General features: G+C 36.9%; 2 protein-coding genes across 2 annotated transcripts; one reads left to right on the forward strand and one right to left on the reverse strand.

Moving 5' to 3' along the window:
- Window positions 1-3270: 3270 nt before the first annotated feature.
- On the forward strand, window positions 3271-15779 carry LOC129244204 (dynein regulatory complex subunit 2). Its single transcript, XM_054881817.1, has 7 exons — window positions 3271-3405; window positions 3480-3732; window positions 4155-4378; window positions 7372-7764; window positions 7838-8035; window positions 9942-10370; window positions 15591-15779. Exons 1-7 carry the CDS (start codon window positions 3271-3273, stop codon window positions 15777-15779), a joined length of 1821 nt encoding a protein of 606 aa, XP_054737792.1.
- LOC129245006 (odorant-binding protein 59a) lies at window positions 5973-7051 on the reverse strand. Its single transcript, XM_054882946.1, has 2 exons — window positions 6358-7051; window positions 5973-6295 (listed from the first exon to the last, which is right to left on the reverse strand). Exons 1-2 carry the CDS (start codon window positions 7045-7047, stop codon window positions 6059-6061), a joined length of 927 nt encoding a protein of 308 aa, XP_054738921.1. The 5' UTR covers window positions 7048-7051; the 3' UTR covers window positions 5973-6058.
- Window positions 15780-21809: the final 6030 nt, after the last annotated feature.

A 21809-nucleotide genomic window follows, 5' to 3' on the forward strand; every position in this document is an offset into this window, starting at 1 on the left:
AAATACAATATTTTTAATTTTTCTTCTTTTACTCATTTCATTTAATTTAAAAAGACTGTTATGACTGTTTCTTCGGCATCCAAGAATTTGAAAACAAATTCAATAAACTAAAATAATTAAAAAAAAATGTTACAAAAATGTAATGGAGAGCTTATTATTTAAGCAACGTCTCGCGTCTTAATTGACGCGATAACCGCTTCAGCGATTTTGGCGCGCCAATTATTACTTTCTCGCGCTAACCGGCATCAGTAGAAAACAGCAAGTGAAGCCAAGTTCCTCTCTACCTGATCTTTCAAACGCAAATGAGGTGTTATTCTCCCTTTGCTACCAACAGCTGGCACTGCATCGAATATTTTCAAAGTCGAAGTGTTTGCATCCATTCGGACGACATGACCTAGCCACCAGAGCCGCCTGATCATTGTTCGCTTATTTGAGCAAATGCCATTAATTATTATCATACTAGACATTCGTGATGAAAGCTGCAAGCATCGAATCTATGCGATCCCCAACACAAGTTCCTGAAGGGAATTTCCATTTTCTGATAGTCCCCTAATGTCATCTTGTGGTTTACTTTGGAGGCAGTCCTTTACCTTGGGAGCATTAAGTTTAGCACATCGGAGAGGCTCAAACACCATATTTTGGATGGAGATGACAGTCGCTCACCAAGAAGTATGAGTTTATGAATTACAGTATCTAGATATATATATGTATGTTCTGTAGTTTCCTTATCAAACCTGTAAAACCTGTCTTACAAGGATGGCAGCTTAGCCTGCCGTGTCCTGTCCGGTAATTATTAAAAGTTTTTAGATTCGCCCGGTCGCCTTAAGACCTCTGGGAAGGAACCGTGAATCTCACTGGTTGTTTTTTGTTTCCTTGACTTCCGTCAGTTGATGTGAAACAAAGAGCTCAAAAGTACCTTAAACATTATAAAAGTCAATATCAAGTCAAATCCCTGATCATTTTGTATTTAAGACTTGATTTTTACGTTGTTAAATAAAACTCCTTTTTAATTTTTGTATTCAAATTTTGTTCAAACTTTTTGTTCACTATTCACATTTTTTCGGAATTTTTCTAAAGTTATTTTTCTGAATTTTTTTAAATTTATTTTACATTTTAATTACTAGGTTGAATAATTCAAAATATACAGTTGAATATTTGCCACCTTTGAATGCCTTCTGACACACAATAAAGTATTACGCTTCTTCTTAAGTGTGGCGCTTAAGGTGCCGCAGAAAGAGCCAATACTTTTATTTTGCATTTTTCCTCTCTGCCTCCCGCCCTCGTCATCGCCCAACTTTTTCCCCATAGTATTTTCGTTAGCGAAGAAATGAAAAATGTGGGTTGACGCTGCAACAGACGCTGATAGATGTGCGGGCCATCAATGGCACACATACACAACTAGGAGGCAGTAGTGAAATGTTGAGATGTTGAGCGAAAACCAGCAAATGGCAATGATGGAAATCGAGGTAGCGACGTGAAATTGCCTCCGGCTGAGTGACTGGTTGGCTGCTTCTTTATAGATGTTGCCGCTTTGGTTTGTGTTTGTTGTTATTGTTGTGTCTGTCAAATGCTTTACTGTCAAGATTGTTGTCATTTTTCAATGCAACACTTCCCATGTACAAATGTGGTTCCTGCAAAGGCGTCTGTGTGCGTAAGTAGTGTTTTGCGTAAACACCAACTAGTGCAGCGGGAAATTGTTTATGCCACGCAACAACATCTGCTCACTTTACTGTGTTTTAGCTTACGGTTTTTTTAGTTTATGTGATTTATATATATATATTTTTTTTTGGCATTTTATCGCCCTCATTGCCATGTTAAAGTAAATTGAATGCGTTTTTTTTTTCTGCTCTATCTTTTGCCACTTTGAAACAAAACAGAAAACTAAGAGCTGGATGGGAAAGTTCGCAGGATGTCGGGTGGCAAGTGCTACTATCTTGTGTGCATGTGGCTGACAGCAATCATGAGTGCGCGAAAATCACAATGAAATATTTTTTTTTCCTACTTCCCTCTTTTATCCATTTGTGAAGCCATTGTCAATCCACGCCCATTCTCGAGTTTTCTTTCTGTCAAATTTTTGTCTTTATTTTCCTTCTTTCGGCACCTCTTGCCATCATGCGAAACGTTATTCTTCTTCCTTTGTCGGGACAAAATCTAATTTTCATGTTGGAAATGATGCGCCGCATATGGGACACTCACGCACTCTCATGGTACGCTCAGTTTTTATTTTGTAAAAATATGTTGCATACCCACAGGCGACTACTCGTCTGACTGGATGAGCGTCTCTTGATGCTGCCATAATCTAAGGCAATTTGGTTGATTTGATTTGTGCTTGAAGATGATGTGACCAACACTAATGCGCATTACGTATTTAAGTATGTGTGCATTGAACACCCAAACCGGCATATATGTATGTATATGAGCATAAGTGTATTTTATAAATATTTATGTATCAGTACATATAGTATATATGCACTTGATTCTTCTAATAAATGTGTGCTATAGATTTACGGCACTTTTCCCATTATCCCACTTGCATTACGTAAAGCAACTTCTGAGTTTTTCATTCAGTGAAAGTGACTGAAAAAATTAAATAGGCTGGGTGAGACCAATGAGATAATTTCAGAGCAAATACTTAACGGCTTTCTTGTATTGTATATTAATGTAGCAATGTATGCTAATAATGCTTTGCTCACCCTTGTTGCTATATATTATATTACATCCCATACAAAATGAAGCTGTTTTTGCACCCGTAAGTAAATCGGAATATGTGCGACACTAGAACCCAATTTTGGTAAATCAGCGTATTTGAGTTTTTAACAGCACGACAGAATTTTTTTAAATGGCTTTAAAGTAATTTATTTTATTTTTTTTAAATGGCTTTAAAGTATAATATATGATAATGACATATGGGTAACAAATGATGAATAAGAAGAAAATTAAAAAGTGTTTTGAAGCATGTTATATCCTTAAAAATTTTTCAAAATTTTCACAAAAAATCATAAAAACTTGTGAATTTTTTCTCATCCAACTATAATAACAACTGTGCTTTTTAACGGCAAAAATAATAAAAGCATTCAAAATGCTGCGTTACAAGCAACAGCAACTTACTCATGTCACCATGGCATTATTGCGCCCTTTTGTTTTGCCAAAATAAACAATCACCAACCTCGTAGCTGACTAGACTAGCTGACCGCAGCTGAACTCAAATTGTATAACGGTTTAAAGTTTTAATAAAATAAATACAATTTCTAAATTTAAATAAAAAACAAAATGGGCAAGAAGAGCAAAGCCAACAAATTAGCCAAAATGTCGGAGGAGGAACGGGCGCGTTATATGCAAATGCGCGCCGATATCGAGGAGGAGGCAAGACGCCGCAAGGTGCAACTGCTGTCACTCTTCATGAAGGTGCTGTGAAGTGAAAAATTTCCCACATAATTATTACTCCATTTTCCAATAAACTTTATTTTTACACTCCATAGAATAAGCTGAAACGTGAGGAGGCTTTCTGTCGCCTAAATATGGCGAAAATCAATCAGGAATGGCGTTCGATACTTCGCCAAGTGAAAGTGCAAGAACTGCGCAAAGAAATCGAGGAACTGCAAAAATTCTTTCAAGAGCAGCTCGATCGCAAAGATCACATTATTAAGCGGCTACTGAACGATATAGATATAGCTGAGGATATGTATTCGACACTGCAGCAATCGCATATGGAAATTGTTAATAAAATGATTGGTAGGATAAATTTAAATGTAAAGGCATACACAAAATATAATAGCTTCCTCGACAAGTGCGCCGAGTAGACGAGATAGCAAGATAATGTCCTAAAGTACCCTTGGTAGTCGATGATAAAGAAGTGGAGAATCTAGAGTATTACTTCTGTTACTGTCCCGCTCTAGCCAAAATGTGAAACAATTACCTACATAACTACTACTTTGAAATAAAACGGATCTAAAATCGGCGGACATACGCAACATTTTTCGCTCTATTAAGTGCAACTTACATAAAATTAAAGAAAGTTCTAAGTTAGAACTCTCCCTCTGTTGGTATTACAATAGGCCCTCCCGCCTTAGCTAGCACGTGTTTATTTATTTAAAGAATATTTTCATTCAAATTGTAATGTTTTAATTTTTTACTACAAAATTCTTTCTTTCTAGGTCTTCAGCAGCAACGTATGCAATTCTTCAAGCAGTCTTATGAACAAAATAAAACTACTGTACTAGAAGAATATGCAAAGGATTTGATTGATTTTCAACAAAAACGACAATGCGCCGTGGACGAATTGGAATGTGTTAAATATCAGCTGGAAGACGAAAGTGATAAACGAGCAATGGAACGTGAGGAAAGACACTTGCAAAACTTAGATGATCTTAAGAGTGAGGTAGGAAAGAAAATTTCAATGTTTCTATTTGTATTTGCATAAGGTGCTCGATATATTGCAAAGTTTTGACTATTTATTTATTTTTTATTTAACTTTTTTATTTTTCATACTACAACAAAAATCATATAACTTTAAGATTCATACTTTACACAAAATTTTCAAAAATTCAACGAACTTCCTTAAAAATTTGAAACGTGTAGATGTGTTTTCAGCCTGAGCAGGGGAACACTAAGATGTTTTTTTAGCAATAGCATTACTTACAGTAGTAGGAGCGCTTACAACGAGTGCATCATTGAAAACAATGTAAGAAGAGTGCGAGACAACTTCAATAGCCACACTAGGAGATAATGAAGAGTTCGGGAGATCAGTGCTTTACTTACTGTTGTTTATCTTAACAGCGACAACAGTTGGCTTGGTTAATTTAGCGATATACATATATTTATAAAACATTGAAATCTGAAACTAAAACATTTTTATGATTTTCACAACTTGCAAGATTTGCAGGGGCAATACTTTCGTGGTCACCAATTTTATTTTTCATTTCACCAATTTGGCCAAATATCACATCCAGCCCTTTTTTCTTTTGAAACGCCGATAGTGAGTTTTTTTCGGGCTTAAATAGTAAATATGTCTATTCAACTTAAAAACTTCAAAGTCATAGTCATAATTGAAAATCATAGGGCCAACACAAGACGCCCGGTATAATAAGAAACCACTGCACATCACTTTAAACGAGTTATTCCGCGCAAATAAATTGTCGTATTTTCAGAAACAAATATGAAGCAATAGAAGCAAACGAATTTACAGAAGCTAAATAAAAGCTTGGATGATTAATTATTAGGTTTGGCCAATAACTATGGTGAAAAAAAATTGCGAAGGGAATTTTGGCTACCACGTAACGGGAGGGATTCTCCAGCCGAGTTCTGCATGATCATTTCACATGTATTTATATTCCCACGCTCGTCCAATCCGTCGTTGTCCAGACGCCAACGAAATGACATTGTGTCAATTTTTCGTATATCACTAACATATTCTTAGTTTTTTTCGCAAATAAACCGATTCATTACCCCTACTACGTCAGCCGAACTGATTCTATCAAATTCGCTAAGAGCCGGCTAATGGTTTTACATCTTTCTCCATGAAATAAAAGTATGTTCGCACTGTAGCACAGCTGCAAGTATTTTAAAATCATTCAACTATAGAGAGAATTATTATAATTTTTTATAATGTTCCTTTAATTGCAACGAATTTTGGTTTGTATTTAATATTCATATTACTCTACATTGATTTCCTATTAGTCTACAGTTTATTATTGTTGTATTTAAAAATGATTGGTTTTTGCCGCACTTGGATATAATACATTTTTCCACACAAAATATTCAATCTATGCTAATTTCTCCCACCCCTGCCGTAACCTACATAATCCCGGTACGTTACTACTACATAATGAAATACTATGTACACCACAGAGAGCAAACCCAAAGGGGGATGCGGATGTGGGTCCTAACTTTGAGCACACAACTTGCATAAAGGCTGTGTATTTCTATCTGTTAGTTTCCTCATCATTCAAAACACGATAGTTTTTTAAGTTGCTAAATTCTTTTTATAGCTTTGAGGTGCACAAAAAGTCCTTGTGTTATAGTTCATATGCACACTTGCATATATGTGTACATATATAATTTAATTAAAAACCATATTAAATTCCTGCCAGTCGTCACAATTCACCTTCGCATATTCACTCATACAATTTATGAGATCACGTGAGTAGTGACATTTGTCACGTCGACGCTGTGACTCCAAATAATGAAAGCAATCCTGTATTGTGTCTGTATAGAAATTGCGTAGCTCACGATCACGCATATCGCGCGTGAGCCCATATTGTACCTTATACCGATCCGGATAGTCGTCGGAGTTAAGCTGTAAGCACAAAGTAGGTTTCTTTAAAATATCAATTGCGCCAATTGCTTACCCACACGCACCATATTCATCTCCTCAAAGAAACAATGCACCACGCAAGCGGCATCTGCAGTGTCGTTGTTGGAACTTTTGTTATTGTTGTTACTGTTTGAATTTCTCTGCCCATAACTCCTTTGGCTGTTACCACTACCACTACCGCTGCCATTTCCTCCACCACTGCCACCATTGCCATTTCCATTCTCATGGCGGCCCCCATTATTATTTCCACCTGCTGATGAAGCTGATGATACAGATCTGTTGCTATCTCCGCGATTATTTTGTTGACGTTCACGATTGCGTTGCTGCAGCGCATTCCGATTGCCTTGATCGCGTTCGTAATTCCCATTGTTGTAGTTATAATTGTTATTGTTGTATTTGTTGTTATAATTGTTGTTATTGCTATTATAGCGATCGTTATCATCATCCTCATAATCATAATTATAATCGTAGCTCGAATTGCTGTTATACTGCGCGCCGAAATTCGATTGGTGCAATGGTCCATAGTGTCGGTTATTGGAAGAACTCTTTGAGCCGCCTTTGCTTGAATGCGCATTCTCACCGATCTTGCGCATACAACTGCGCGTAATTCGTTTTAGTTCAACCTCAGAGGGGCCATCGTCGGTGCGGCACTTCAATGCGTAGCAAATGGAGACTAAGAGTAGCACTGAAATCCCAGTACAACAAAAATTAAAGACAAGCGATCGCTTCGACATGATGGCCTAACTTGTTGCTTTGAACCAAAATGCAAGCATTTGTGTGCCTATTTATAGTAGCGATTTTGCCAGAATTATATAAAATATACACTCAATTTCACTTGATGATTGTCAATCAAAGCAGCATGCGATCGTTAATGTGACTACGATGGACATTTTTAGAGATACTCGTTGTATTGTGCTGCTGTCTGAAAATCATTGCCGTGAAGCAGATTTTTTTATGCATACATAATTGTGCATAATAAATTAATTTGCATTCTACTCATCCTCACTATCTTCACATCCCTCTCTCTCTCTCTCTCTTTCTCTCTCTCTTTCGCACAGATGCAACTCTACATTGAAAATGTCACTCAAAGTGGTGAAACAAAACTCGAACGCCTCTGGCAGGAATATCAGGATGTGCTCGCTGGTTACATGCAGCACACCGAGAGCTTCTACACTGAGTATATGGATCTGAAGGAGCGCGATGAAGAGAGTACAAATCTCATACGCGATCATTGCCACGAAATCGAACGTGCCAGCGATCAATTGGCCCATCTTAAAATCGTCTATGCCGATACTGCAGATCAAAATGACACGAAAACAGTTTATTTCATTAAGATGAGAGATGATCTGCAGCGTCGTATGACGGAGTCCAAAGCCGAATTCGAATCGGAACAGAAGGCTGATGAAGAGCGTTTCAAACTGATGAGCGTTGTGAGCTACAATACGCTGAAGGTATGTATTGTACAAAGTAGTATTTGCCACTTCAGTGTGAGTGCATTTGAAAGCTGTGTTATCCGGTTTACAGCAACTTAAAAGCATCGCCGCTGAGGGAGAGACGCTGTTGCAGTTGGCATTCGTTTGTCGCAAATATGAAACCGAAAGAGAGCAACTGATGCCTTTGGGCTTGCCACCACTTACGAAACCGATGTTCGAGGAGGCGCAGAGCCCTGAGGAAATGGAAGGGCTGAAGGGTTCAGAACATCCGTCAAAGCATTTGGAAGAAGTGAGTTTATTTTTAAGATTGAGTTTTATTAATTGATACTTTTCTCATATTTCGTTTATCAGGAAGAAGCCTCTAAGCATCTTAAGTGAAAAGCGGAAAGTAATAATCCGAAAACGGATTTTTCATGTAACTTCCGATATTTTTTTCAAATTCTCTACAAATTTCACTCCGAAAACTTTATTGAACTCTCTGAAATAAATCAATTCTGCAAGACATGCAAAATAGTTTTCATTTGACTGGAAAGTTGTACATCATTATACCCATTTTTCCATAATTATGCCCATTATCCAGTTAATTTCAAACTAGGGATGCTAAAGATATAAATGAAAGGGTACCTCAAAAACAAAGGTGCTGCGATTTCAAATATCTTTTATAGCCCACTAATAAGGGGTCCTTGATGGAGGAATCTCTTTAAACGATAACCAGATAAGATCACAGAATTGTTCCGTTATCAGTAAAATTGCTGATAAACCACTTCTTGTTAGCTCGAGGACAGTTTCTAATATCCCTCAAAATATCTCGAGAAATGCATTATGTTATAGCGATCCTCGGCAATCATTCGATTGGAGGAAATACTTAGGACTGCTTAGCTCTCTGAAAATAAAATAAAACTTTTTTCACCTGAAAAACGTTAGCCCACTCACCATCTCAAGGAAGAGTTTGATCAATCTATGCACCAAAGTAAGTATTTGGCATACAGATGTGGGCAGGCATGGTATTTCCAGCCGATGCAGATTCCCCTATTCATTAAGGCAATAATCCAGTACATTTCCAACCAAACAATATTTTCGACTTATTACTCAGAAATATCTCATTAGAGTATGAGATAATTTTTTCGGCCATTTAAAGATAGACTCTTTAAACTTTTCGGATTCACTTCTTCTACGACCTTTCGTCCTTTCATGACTCATGAAGTTCTGAAAGACGTTTTCTTCTGCAGGTAATTGAACTATATTCCTCGAGTTTCTATGAAAAATGTCATCTTTAGACGAGATTTATGGTCATCATTTACATATTAGCTCTCGGGCGCCAACGGACGTATAGAGATTGATTAGAGTAGAGCATGCGTGACTTTTCCTGTCAAATATCACTTTCAAATAGTAGGCAACACAACCTCTCGAATAGCAGGACTTCTCGGATATATCTTCTATGTTTGTTGCGATTTTGGTCGAGATACGGTTAAGGACCTAAATTTTGAAGGGTATTTTGAAGTTTAAGCTTTAGTGGGCTTGGTGAGGTTTCATCACGGATACTAAGTTTTTCAACTTTCCTTGAGCTTCCCTTGCAAAGAGGCGACGAAATGGAAAAAACATAGTTATCTTCCTTTTGAAAACAAATGGGCTCGCCTACCATTTTTGCAAAACTATAATATTCCAGGACTTCGCCGTATATGCATGGGCTTGTACATGATAACATTCAGGAGAGCCTGAGTTTGAGCCCCACCGTCGGCATGAAACCACAAATGATAGAAAAGGTTTTTTATGATGACGGTTGCTTCTCGGCTGGAAATGGCAAACCTCCGAAAGTATTTATACTGTGAAGAAATTTCATAAAATAATAACCTGCCCTTCGGATGCGGCATAATGCTGTAGATCTCTCCATTTGTCAAGGCACACCTCAGAAATTGCAAGAGAATTTCGGCCAAACACCTAACAAAGGATATGAGAATGTGCAAGAACATTTCTCTCTGAATTAAGTTTTTAATGCTCAACAATCCTTTTAGACCTCTTTTCACGCAGTCTGTATCCATACAATCTGTATTCAACATCCTTTAGGCCAAATTTGTCTAAGATGAACAAATCTATACACCAAAAGTTTAGAAATCCATTCTAAAATAGCTTCTAGCTTCTTAAGCTTTGTATTAAATATTTTTTTGTTTATCCCTGCTCTTATCTCTTCTATACAGAACACCTTCGTCAATTGGGTGTTGATGGAGAACTTTTGGCGTCGTGTCAACAATGCACGCGTTGATGTAGTCTGCATGAAGCGACAGAAGAAATCGCTCGAAGCCGAGAATGCCCAACTCAAAACTCAACTCCAGGAGTACCTCATAAATTTGAACATCAGCAATGGTTCTAATCTTCACATCAATGACTATCTCGCAAAACGACCTAGCAGCATGCGTGTGGATCGTGTGCAGCGGCTAACTAGCAGCGACCAACGTCAATCGAAATGTCACAGCGCTACCGAGGCGCGGCGATTATCCGGCAATTTTCGTAGCAACATCGGCTATCGGCGACCCATCACCGCTTGCATTGAAGCGAATTTCACGAACACTGTGCGGACAGCGCGTTTGTTACGCGGCAAACCCAAACTAGCGAAAATTGAGTCATTCGTGCGCCTATAAAAAAATTGCTTTTTCACTTCCCTTTTTTGCTTGGAAGCTACTTTTCTAACTGGCATGACATTAATTGTGGCGGATGAAATGGATAATTAATTTCTTAGCTTTTAAGTTATATGTTGTAATTTATGTGTATGTTTAAATTGCCATAAATCGTCGCGCGACAGTGCACAATAAAAAATAATAATAATATATTCAATCAGTAAGTTGTTATCCTTTTATATCCGTTCGATGATATATAGTTGAATGCGAGCTGTCATAAATTTGGTGGCGATGATTTATTGAAATTGCGAAATTTTCCATTAAACGTGAGAGATTTGCGTATGAATGAGTCGTGAGGCGGAGCGTTTGTGGTTTTTTGTTATATTTGTTGCTAGGTAGGTGGCTGTACGACATTTATTGTTGTGATTTAGAATCAAAAATTTAATTCTGCTAGGTACTGAGGTACCGAGCTGCAGAGGAGCAGAGTGCGAATGTAAATGCGAATGCGAATGCGGTTGTTTATCTATGAGCTCCGACTATGTCTGGCGAGCCTATTATTGTCTCACATCCTTGCCCTGTTGCTGTGGCTAAAATGTCGCTCACATGCCGTGTCATTGAAAGTTATAAAACAAAAATTACTGACAACAAATCAATTTCAGCGCAACAGCAAAAGCAGTGCCACTGATAGCGACAACAGACAGCTGGAAGCCCTAAAAGTCAACAATAACAACAATATTATGCAGCAACAAATTTTGCTGGATTGCTGTTCCCTGCTGGAGCGTGCTCTTCATTGAATATTCATGTCAAATGATGAAAGCCATTTGTCAAAAATCAGTAAAACAACAGAACTACAGAAATAAACAATTGCAATGCGGAGAGATTTGCAAAACGCAAACAAAAATTGGCAAAATTTTGGACGAAATTATTTCGAATGTCATCGTCTGGCCACGGCGCCGTCTGGCTGATTTTTGGCTGTTATTGCGGCCACCCGGCGCTTCAAAGTGACGATTCCCGCCAACTACCGCTATGCAACCAGCTGCAACATTATGTATTATGTAAGTAAATACTTTAATAAGTAAAGGATAGTCCAAGTTTTTTGTTTGTAGTAAAATAAAATGTAAAAAAATGAAATTTCCGTTTCTGAATTTTAATGAATTTTTTAGTTTTTAGAAATAAATTTTATAAGCGATTATTGTACGATCTTTGTGCAAGACTTTCCACAGTCCGGGACGGAAACTGTTTAGTAATTATAATCAATAGCGAAACGATATTCGTGCAAATAGGAAAGCGCTGTCCTGCCAAAGCAAAATTTTATTCAAATAAATACTTAGGTGTGAACCTCCCTGTATGAGTACAAAAATGCAAAAAAGGGTTTTCCAATAACAGGTGTTATTTTGAATAGCCCGCTATTTCGATTGATGCGACTTTTGAAGCTGTCATTTTTTTGATATTTGACAAGTAGAAACTACGCCATTAATAAAAATGGAACGATTCACGCTTAAACAACGCATTGAAATTATTAAAATTCACTATAAAAATGGTGAAAATTTGGCAGAGACGGTTCGTAAAACTCGAACATTTCTGGGTCATCGTGAAGCACCTTGTCGGACCGCAATACAGAAATTCGTGCAAAAATTCGAGCTGTTGCGACAAATTAGTGATGTACAGAATAAAACCCGTGCACGTCGCTTAAGAACAGCCGAAAATATTGCTGTTGTAGACGAAAGTGTTGAAGAAAAACCAGGTTTGTCCATTCCTCGTCGTTCTTTGGAATTAGGCATTCCACAAACGTCATTACACCGTATTTTGGATAAAGATTTGGGCTTATAAAGTCCAGTTAACGCAAGAACTCAAGCCGGCCGATCATCAACAACATCGTGTCTTTGCTGATTGGGTCGTTGAAATGCATGAAAATGATCCGGAATTTCATCGAAAAATCATCTTGAGTGATAAGGCCCATATCCACCTCGGATCTGGGGCTCAGAAAATCCAAGAGCTATTGTTGAAAAGCCTCTCTATCCTCAACGTGTGACTGTTTGGTGCGGTTTATGGTCCGGCGGGGCCACTAGATCTTACTTTTTCAAAAATGAAGCTGGAGCAACAGTTAAGGTGAATGGATTGCGCTATCGACAGATGATTAACGATTTTTTAAGGCCGGAATTACATAGTATTGATATTTTCAACAAGACGGCGCTACGTACCACACAAGCAACGAAACCAGTGATCTTTTATCAAAATAACACCTCTTATTGGAAAACCCTTTATAAATGTACATCTAAGCATATGCTCATGCTCGCATACGCATGTAGCCCAAATAAAGTCAGTCACAATTTCAATTTTATTCACTAGCTGTAATCAGTTTTACTTATCATTTAATATGATTTTATTCCAAAATTACTTATCCATATTTCGAAATTAAAACCACTAAGCCGGAAATTGAATGCTAATTCATTGTTGACATAATGCTCATAACGCATTTTACCTATTTTTTGGGAGTACGAATGTTATAAATGTATATAATGTAGGTCTCATACTCTCATAATACTCGTATTAGCAGAGCTAAACAAAACGTTTACTTTTATATGGTATATTTCAATATATTATAATTATCATAAATTTCAATATATGTAACTAGTTTAGGATTTTTCCAACAAAAACTTTATATATATAATATATATATATAATTATTATTTTGAAACCCTAGTAAGATTTTAAGTAAAGCTTTCAGCCGAAAAGTGGAAAGAATCTAAAACTATTATAGTTACATATATTGAAATTTATAATAATTATATTGAAATATAATGGCAACTCTATTTAAAAATATCTCCGAATTAAAGCTTATATACTCATGTTGTAGTATTTTACTTAGCTTAGAAATAGTTTGAAAAAGGAAGCAACATTCTACGAGGGATTTTAATGATATCTAAGCATAAAACATTATCTATAAATAAAAACAAATTTTGTGGCCAAATCATTAGATATTTCGTACATCTAATACTCCATTTTTTCGTTGAAAGTATTAAAAAAGAGTATATTTAAAAATCGAAATAAAAAGAAATTCGGCACACTATAAATTCATGGGAAATTTGTTAAAAATAATTTGAACTTTTTTAAGGACTTTCAATGGGATAACCATCGGTTATTATTGTCCTCATTTAAATTTATGCTTTAATACACCCAAGAATCTTTTGATTTTCTTCAAATACTGTGTTTTGCTAAGCCTGTAGATCAAGTTTCATAAATGTCAACACAAATCGGGAAAAGTCTATCTAAAACTATTAAAAGGCCTCGTCTTTCAGACCAACACTTTAGTGATAAATCATGAAAATGTTGTAGATTATTTGTTAAATGGTGGCCGTCCTTAGAAGGGTAATGCAAATTCACAAAAACCAACTTTCATTCAGAGGTAATATAAAGCTGAAGATATCCTCATAAGCAAATTTGAGAGAAGCTCGGACCCAGTTATTACATTTTATTGACAGATTGTTATTATTGCTTCACCTTATCTCTACTTTCATAAACATTTGTTTTGCCATTTTGCATAATCAAAAAATTATTTGTATTTTTATTCATCAGTTAAAAAGTGAAGAAATTTAAATGCCTAGTATTGTCAAAGTACAGACCACCCTTATGTGTTGGCATACGAACAGTCGTGTGAGAAATTTACTTTTGTGTGAATAGCGAAAATAATCTACGTCATTATATGTAAATTTTTCGTATTCAATTGTGCGGGTGCTGCGTTGCCGCTGTTTCGCTTTTACGAGGGTTTCCCCTATATTTTTATAGTAAAATAAAAGTGAAAATGGCTTTATAGTTTTTTATAAATATCTCCTAATTTCCAAAGTACTTTTGCCACTCAGAAGTTCAGAAGTAGATACCTCCAAAACGAGCTGTTTGATGGTTTCAACAGTTTCCTCAGACGTTCTTTTTTTTTTTTTTTTTTTTTTTTTTGGCGGTGAGGTTGGGTTAAAAATGCCTTCGCACTATATAGTAACCGTCGCTACTACGTGTGTGGTGATTCCACTAAAAATATCCCTCCTCTTCTCTTGGATTTTTCCCTCCACCCCGGGACTGCTTCCGCATTGCTTCGAGGTAGAGGGCCAAGACGGCGTCCTAAGAAGGACACTTACTTACTCACCCTGCGTCCAGGGTCGCCTGTTTTGAGAAGCCTATGCTCAATGCTCTTCAGCATAGCTTTCCATTTCGCGCTTCTTTTTTCGGATAATATCATCATTTTCTCAATAATTTCTTCAGGTGTAAATACACCAATAGCTCGCTGCAGACCTGATCTCTCTACGTTCCACCTCTCGCATTTAAAGAAGGTGTGTTTCGCATCATCATACTCAGTATCTCCATATATGCAGTTTAGTTGGCTCACTTTTCCCATTCGCCACAAATACTTACGAAAGGACCCATGTCCGGACAAAAACTGTGTGAGGTAATAGTTAACCTCACCGTGCTTTCTTTCTATCCACTTTTTTAGATCGGGTATTAGCCTCGCTGTCTATCTACCATACCTTTCAGAGTTCCATCTTGCCTGCCAAGGTGTGAGTGTTTGAACTCTATTATCGGAGAAGTATGGTACTGGGATTCTTGTGTTTTTTGCCTCCCATCTCCGTTTACGCTCTTGTGCTAGAATATCTATAGGGATGGTTCCGCTGATAACTAACACCGCTGCTTCAGATACTGTTCTGTATGACGAAGACACTCTGCACTTTCCTCAGACGTTGGAAATCATTGACCTGCCATTTTATTTTCGATGGTAGGGAATAAAAATTAATCACTAGGTGCCAAATCAGGGCTGTAAGATAAAGAACCCATTATTCCGATCTTTTCAGGGCTCAAAAACTCTTTTGAGTGAGCCGATATTTGAGAATTGGCGTTGTCATGGTCAAATATGGTTCGAATTCAGCGGTTGGTTTTTTTGATTCTTCGAAAACTTCTTGCACATAAATGGTTGCACATGACTCAGATGGAATACTTTAAGTTTTTCTAGTGGTGCAGTTGCGACATAGCCAGATTTTATGAAAATGCAGGCAATCAGTTATTTTGAGGTGCGAACAACTTTGTTGGATTAAGCGCGTCATAAAACGACTCATACATGGTGATTACTTGTTTCCGGCTCCCATGCATAAATCCAAGATTCATCACTTTTTTTCGTATGATGTCTACTCATCCCCACTATCTTCACATCCCTCTCTCTCTCTCTCTTTCTCTCTCTCTTTCGCACAGATGCAACTCTACATTGAAAATGTCACTCAAAGTGGTGAAACAAAACTCGAACGCCTCTGGCAGGAATATCAGGATGTGCTCGCTGGTTATATGCAGCACACCGAGAGCTTCTATACTGAGTACATGGATCTGAAGGAGCGCGATGAAGAGAGTACAAATCTCATACGCGATCATTGTCACATTAATTAAACTAATGGAAACTGTTATTGGTGGTATTTTCGACCAGAGAGGTACTAGTTCTTTAAAAGTTCTGACACTACTTCATGTCCTCAGATATGAATTACAATAGTGTTAGATCTTTTCATTCATGTTCAATGGTCAAACGTTAGAAGACAAAAGATTAAAAGTGAATGGAATAGCTGTATTGTTTGTACCCAATATCTGGGGCCCCAGTATTTATCCATTGAAGAACTCTGTGTGATGTCTTGATAACAACAAAAATTATTTCTTTATTAGGAATGAAACATTTTCGATACGTCCTCTTAGCTATCAGCTGTTAATTGTGTTTAATTTATCCCCAGAAACAGAGTTGCACGCTTGAAATGTAAGCCGATTTTCACGTTTTTGAATAGCGACATTCCTTGTGCATTCTGGGTAAGGCAAATAAACCAAATTTTATGGAGATACTGATATACACACTGCATATTAAAAGATTTAGTCTTTAATAGTTGAATCTTCGTCCATCCATACTACAACCACAATGACCCACTGTACACCCTCCCAGCTATTTACCTTTTCTCTACATACCAGCGAAGCGTAACAAGTTTCGCGACTGTCATTTTGCCACAATGACAATGCAACGAACGGAGATTATTATATTTTTGTGGTTGTTCTTGTTTCTATTGTTGTCACGATTGTTGTATGCCTTTATTTATTCAAAATAAATGACATAACAAAGACAGCAAACGTAACGCTCAAAAAAAGAGACTTTAAAAAAAGTAGAAAGAAACTAAATTCCACTAGTAACTACCGACAAAGGCGGCAGCAATCACCTCTGGCCATTGCCAACAAGCAACTTCGCTTTGTCGCAGTAAACAGAAGCAAGAGCAACAACAAACTGGAAAAAACAAGTGCAACATAAAATTGGGAGTGCAATGAATTTGGTTGTCGGGTACACTGTACGTTTAGTTACTAGCATTTCATCCACCTTTTGCAATTCTGCAGACTTATTTTCCTTAGCATTGTAATCAAAATTTAGATTGAAAGAGATTTTGAGCAATTTTCGTAATTTCAAAAAAATTTTAGATGAAATACTGCATAATATTGTAATTCTAATGCGGCTACTTTGTAGGAAGATGGTATAATGAATCAAAAAAGACACAATCACATACAGTGTGTTAAAAAAGTAACGAGAATTGGGCAATAAAACACAAATGTTTGTTTTCCATACAAATTTATTATATTGCCTTCAAAGTATGTCCCTTACTAAATAATATAATAATTACGAAGTGTGACAATTGAGTTCAGGAAATTATCAATAAAACAGAAGATTCTAAAAAAGCTCGCACGATTGGAAACACAATTTTTTTTATTGGGAGAGTGCACCGCGATTTCTGATGTGGTCGAACGAATTTAAGCACTTTACGGTAAGAGTTCGTAATTGCTCTCTATTCAGGCTTGGGAGCCTACTTCATGCTCTTTTAGAAGGAATGATAAATAGTTTTGCCCTGGACTTTCCGTCCAGTTAACTTACTTTATGTGGGGCGTGGTAGGTTAGGCTAGGTTGACATGGCTGGCTGAAAGCCAGGACCTATTGGTCCCTAGTGGTACCAGATGGAGCTAGATGGATAGTTTCAGTATGTCGCTTTCTCATTAAAAGGGCAGGTAAACTACGCCCTTGGCAGTCTTTTCTACAATTTCGTTTCTTGCAATGCCCTTATTTACGTGTACCCAATAAATATGCAGCCGTCTGTCTGCGGCCAGTCTTTCTATTTCTTCCCTGCTTTTTACAAAGCTTTTAGATGAAATTTTATATGAGAAGTAATAAACTGCCTTTATCGCTGCTTGACTGCTAGCGTATATATTTATCTTGGAGTTGCTCGATATCTTTGCGGATGCTATTTCTGCAGCCTTTCCTACAGCATTGACCTCTGCTTGAAAGATGCTGCAGTGATCATGTAGCTTGAACGGCTGCCTGTTGTTTAGCTCTGTTCAACAGATCCCTGCACCTACTTCGTTTAACATTTTCGAGCCGTCGGTAAATACATTAAGCATACTGGGGCTAGGTTTCATTCCTTTTTCCCACCCCTCTTCTTCTATTACCGTATTCCGTATATAATCCATATTTGACCTACAAGTATAACTCATACCTATTGAGTTATGTCCGAATATTTTACAGGTAAATTCAGCCGTTGCGCTAAGTCTTACGGCAGTTTTAGCTGCTAGACATTCCGCCGCAATGTCAATCGGTGACAGCTTGAGTATTCTTTCATTGCCGTTGGATTAGTTCTCATCGCCATGTAGTGCAAAGACGTGGAAGACTTTCCATAGGTACTGCGTACGTCGTTTTCCTTAGCGTGACTTATCATACTAGAGCACCATAGAGGAATATTGGCTTTACTGTAGCTAAATAGCACCAGTACATTATAGAAGAAGATAGACTCCAGGGAGTTTTACATGAATATAGTGCGTTACTGGCCTGTGCTATCCAAAATTACTCCGGGGTACTTTGGAGTACTTTGTCTTTAAGAGTCATATTCATTACGTAGCTTATAGTCTCTAGGTATTTGCTTGTCACTACTATGGCTATGTCATCTGTATATGCTACTAGTTTCGATATGTACTTTCAAATTTCTTTAAAAGTTCATTAACTGCGAGTAACCAGAGAAGTAGCGACAGAACACTTCGTCACATGCTAAAGCACATGGATTTTGGTAAGTCCGCAAAATGATTCTGATCCATGGAATTTTGATGTAGTACCTAGACAAATCGTCAAAGTTAGCCCGTTCAGCATAGCCTTTGCAGTAAAAAGTTGCTTACGAAATCCACGCCATATTAAGGTACATATTTCCCGAGAAATAATTGAGGCCCCTCTCGTTTGCCAACGACCAACTCAATCATCAAAACATTTTTCAAACGAGTTTCTTTGAATCGCCCCGCTTCTCGCCAATAATTCTATTTTATTTTTTCTAACGATTGTGTGCCTCGAAGCGATAATTAAATTAAATTAGTAGGCTTCTGAAAGAAAAAAAATCGACTGGATCAATATGGACTCAATACGGTGATTGTTCGGTGATGTTTGTTGGGTTTTAGAGCAAAACTTAATTCACAGTAGTAATCTTATGAGATGGTGCGTTATGGTGAGGATAAAAGTATAAGTTTTTCGAAGAAATCTGGATTATTTCGATGAATCTTTTTTCTACAAATCAGACATTTTCCGGAGAATTTACTCACTCAAATACCACGTAACCGCCATACAATCAATATTCTTAAAGTATCTACCATCGGATCTTTTGTTATTGAAATTTTTAACTATAACTGAATTATTTTAACTAGTTTTTTGAATCAGCGATTCCCGTTATTTTTTACACAGAATACACATACATATGTATGTATGTAAATGCATGCAACTATTTATGAGCACACAAGCGTTTGTATGCGGTTTAGTTACTTGAAAGTTGCATACGTGCTGAAGAGCTCTATTATTTTCTGGCATGAACAATGTGGTATGACCAAGTGTGGTGAGTCAATCAAGTCAATCGTCTGTAAAAGCCACAAAATTAATGGCCCCTGATAGGGGTTGGGGTTGGGCGGCTCAATTGCTTGCGGTTGAGCTCACATATTTCGTCTGATTTTCGAATCTTTTACGCAGTCTTCGATATGTGAGATTGTGAATGAGACTGCTGTAAGTCCTGTGTGACCAATAGTAGTTTCCCTAAATTGCAATTCATTCAAGTGCATCATATTTGCTTAACGCATTGATAATAATGTTGAGTGCACAAGTTTTTTTGTATTGCACAGAGATGGAGTGAGGAGGAAATAATATCATAATAATAAGTAGGATATAGGATTAGTACATAATAAGCTAAATAAACGGTTTTTATACTAAGTGAGATGAAAAATGAGGTGATGACGATGAGAGTGAGGGCCGGAAGTACTGCCGGAATAGTGGACATCTCTCCGTCGAGGAATGCATGTTATCTTAACTATATGCATACCTAGTGGCAATTATAGTTGACATTGTGGAAGCTAAATTGACAAGCACTACAATGTGGTCCAGTACCGTACCTGCAGTCATTAGAGGCTGGAATATGAAACGAGAGTGCACCGGCACCTGGCAAAATAAAAAAAAAGGAAATCGGGCTACCCAAGAGGTGAAGCAACCATTTATTAGCAACCATTAGCAGGCTCAGAAACCGTCTCACGCACAATGAAATATAGTGTTCAACATTTTGTAGTACATTTTTAGAAAATGTTTTTACGTACAATATTACATATAATATTACAATACAAAAAAATATTTCCCATCCCCAACCACAAGGAGATACGAAAAATGGACAAAAGACACTTTTAATAACTATTCCTGATCTTTTTATAAAAAAAGGTTTTAGTACATTTTTAGAACATTTTTAGCACATCGTTTTTAAGTAGATACATAAAATGGGCAAAAGACACGTTTAATAACTATTCCTGATCTTTTTATAAAACAAAAATTTTTATTGTAGTACATTTTTAGAACATTTTTAGCACATCGTTTTTAAGTAGAAACGTTTATCAATAAACATAATATATAGTATATAGTTATTAAAGAAAATACTATTAATTTATCCCATATGCTGCAAAGTAATTGTATATGTACATATGTTTATAAGTATTAACTCAAAAATCAAGTAGAAAAAATATTGCCAACTTTCGAGATCCCAAAGAAAATCAGTGGAATATACGCAAAAAGTGTTTAATTCTTCTTAGTTAGTACTAAATTTCGTATTGTGTTCATGTTTTAGTACAGTTCTAGAACATTTTTAGCACATATTTTTTAAGCAAAAATGTTCAACAATAAACTTATTTTATGTAATTAATCAAGAAAATATGCTACTATTCCATGGTTTATGCGAAAATTGCATATCGTATCTAAGCGTTTTTCAGTAAGAGCGCTTCAACTTTTTTTTTTAATAAAACACAAACGGTTTGACTTTTTTAAATAATTTTTTTTTTATTATCCAGTTTGAACATATACATTTAAGTATGAAAATCGATTTCTTTTGCATGACCACCGCGTGCACGTTTTACGAAGCCCAATCGTTGAACCCAATTTTCGACCACTCTATTGCATAAATCGGCCGAAATTCCAGCAATTTCGCGTTCAATATTGACTCTGAGCTCACAAATCGTCACCGGCTTGTTACTGTAGACCAATGATTTCACATAACTCCAAAGAAAATAGTCTAGAGGCGTCGAATCACACGAGCCCGGCGGCCATTCGACCGGTCCATTTCTGGAAATAATGCGCTCATCGAACTTACTCTTCAACAAATCAATTGTAGCGTGTGCTGTGTGGCTTGTGGCCCCGTCCTGTTGAAACCACATGTCGTTTAAGTCCATACCATTCAATCAAAAAATAATCGTTTATCATGTCGCGGTATCGATTTCCATTCACAGTAACGTGGCGATCGTTCTCGTCAACGAAAAAATATGGGTCAATTACACCGCCGGCATGTAAACCGCACCAAACAGTGATTTTCTCGGGATGCAACGGTGCCTCATGAATCATGTGTGGATTGCTTTCTGCCCAGTAACGCATATTTTGCTTGTTGACAAAGCCATTGATCCAAAAGTGAGCTTCATCACTGAAGATGATTTTTTGGAAAAAAAAGCAACAGCAACAGAACGATTATTTTCATAAAAAATTTGCACGATTTGCAATCGTTGCTCAAGTGTGTAGCGTTCCATGATGAAATGTATACTAATGAAGTTTACAAATGACAAGCGAAAAATAAAAAATATTGCGTCGTTCGCCCTCCCTATCGGATAAAAGTTGAAAAACGCTTTACTTATTAGCTCAAAAATCGAATTGAAAAAATATTTCAAAATTTCAAATCATCATGAAAACTAATAAGAGATAAGCAAAACAGGTACAAGATATAATATTTTGAATAACTGCTAATTTTTTGTGAGAAAAAGCTTTTAACAACAATTGTATCAGGCGGCAATGGTTTGTCAGAAGACACACATGTATCTCCTTGTACAACATCGAACGCCTGTTTTATTCCATTTCAAAAT

The sequence above is a fragment of the Anastrepha obliqua genome, chromosome 4 (genome assembly GCF_027943255.1).
Source record: "Anastrepha obliqua isolate idAnaObli1 chromosome 4, idAnaObli1_1.0, whole genome shotgun sequence".
NCBI classification, from domain to species: Eukaryota; Metazoa; Arthropoda; class Insecta; order Diptera; family Tephritidae; genus Anastrepha; species Anastrepha obliqua.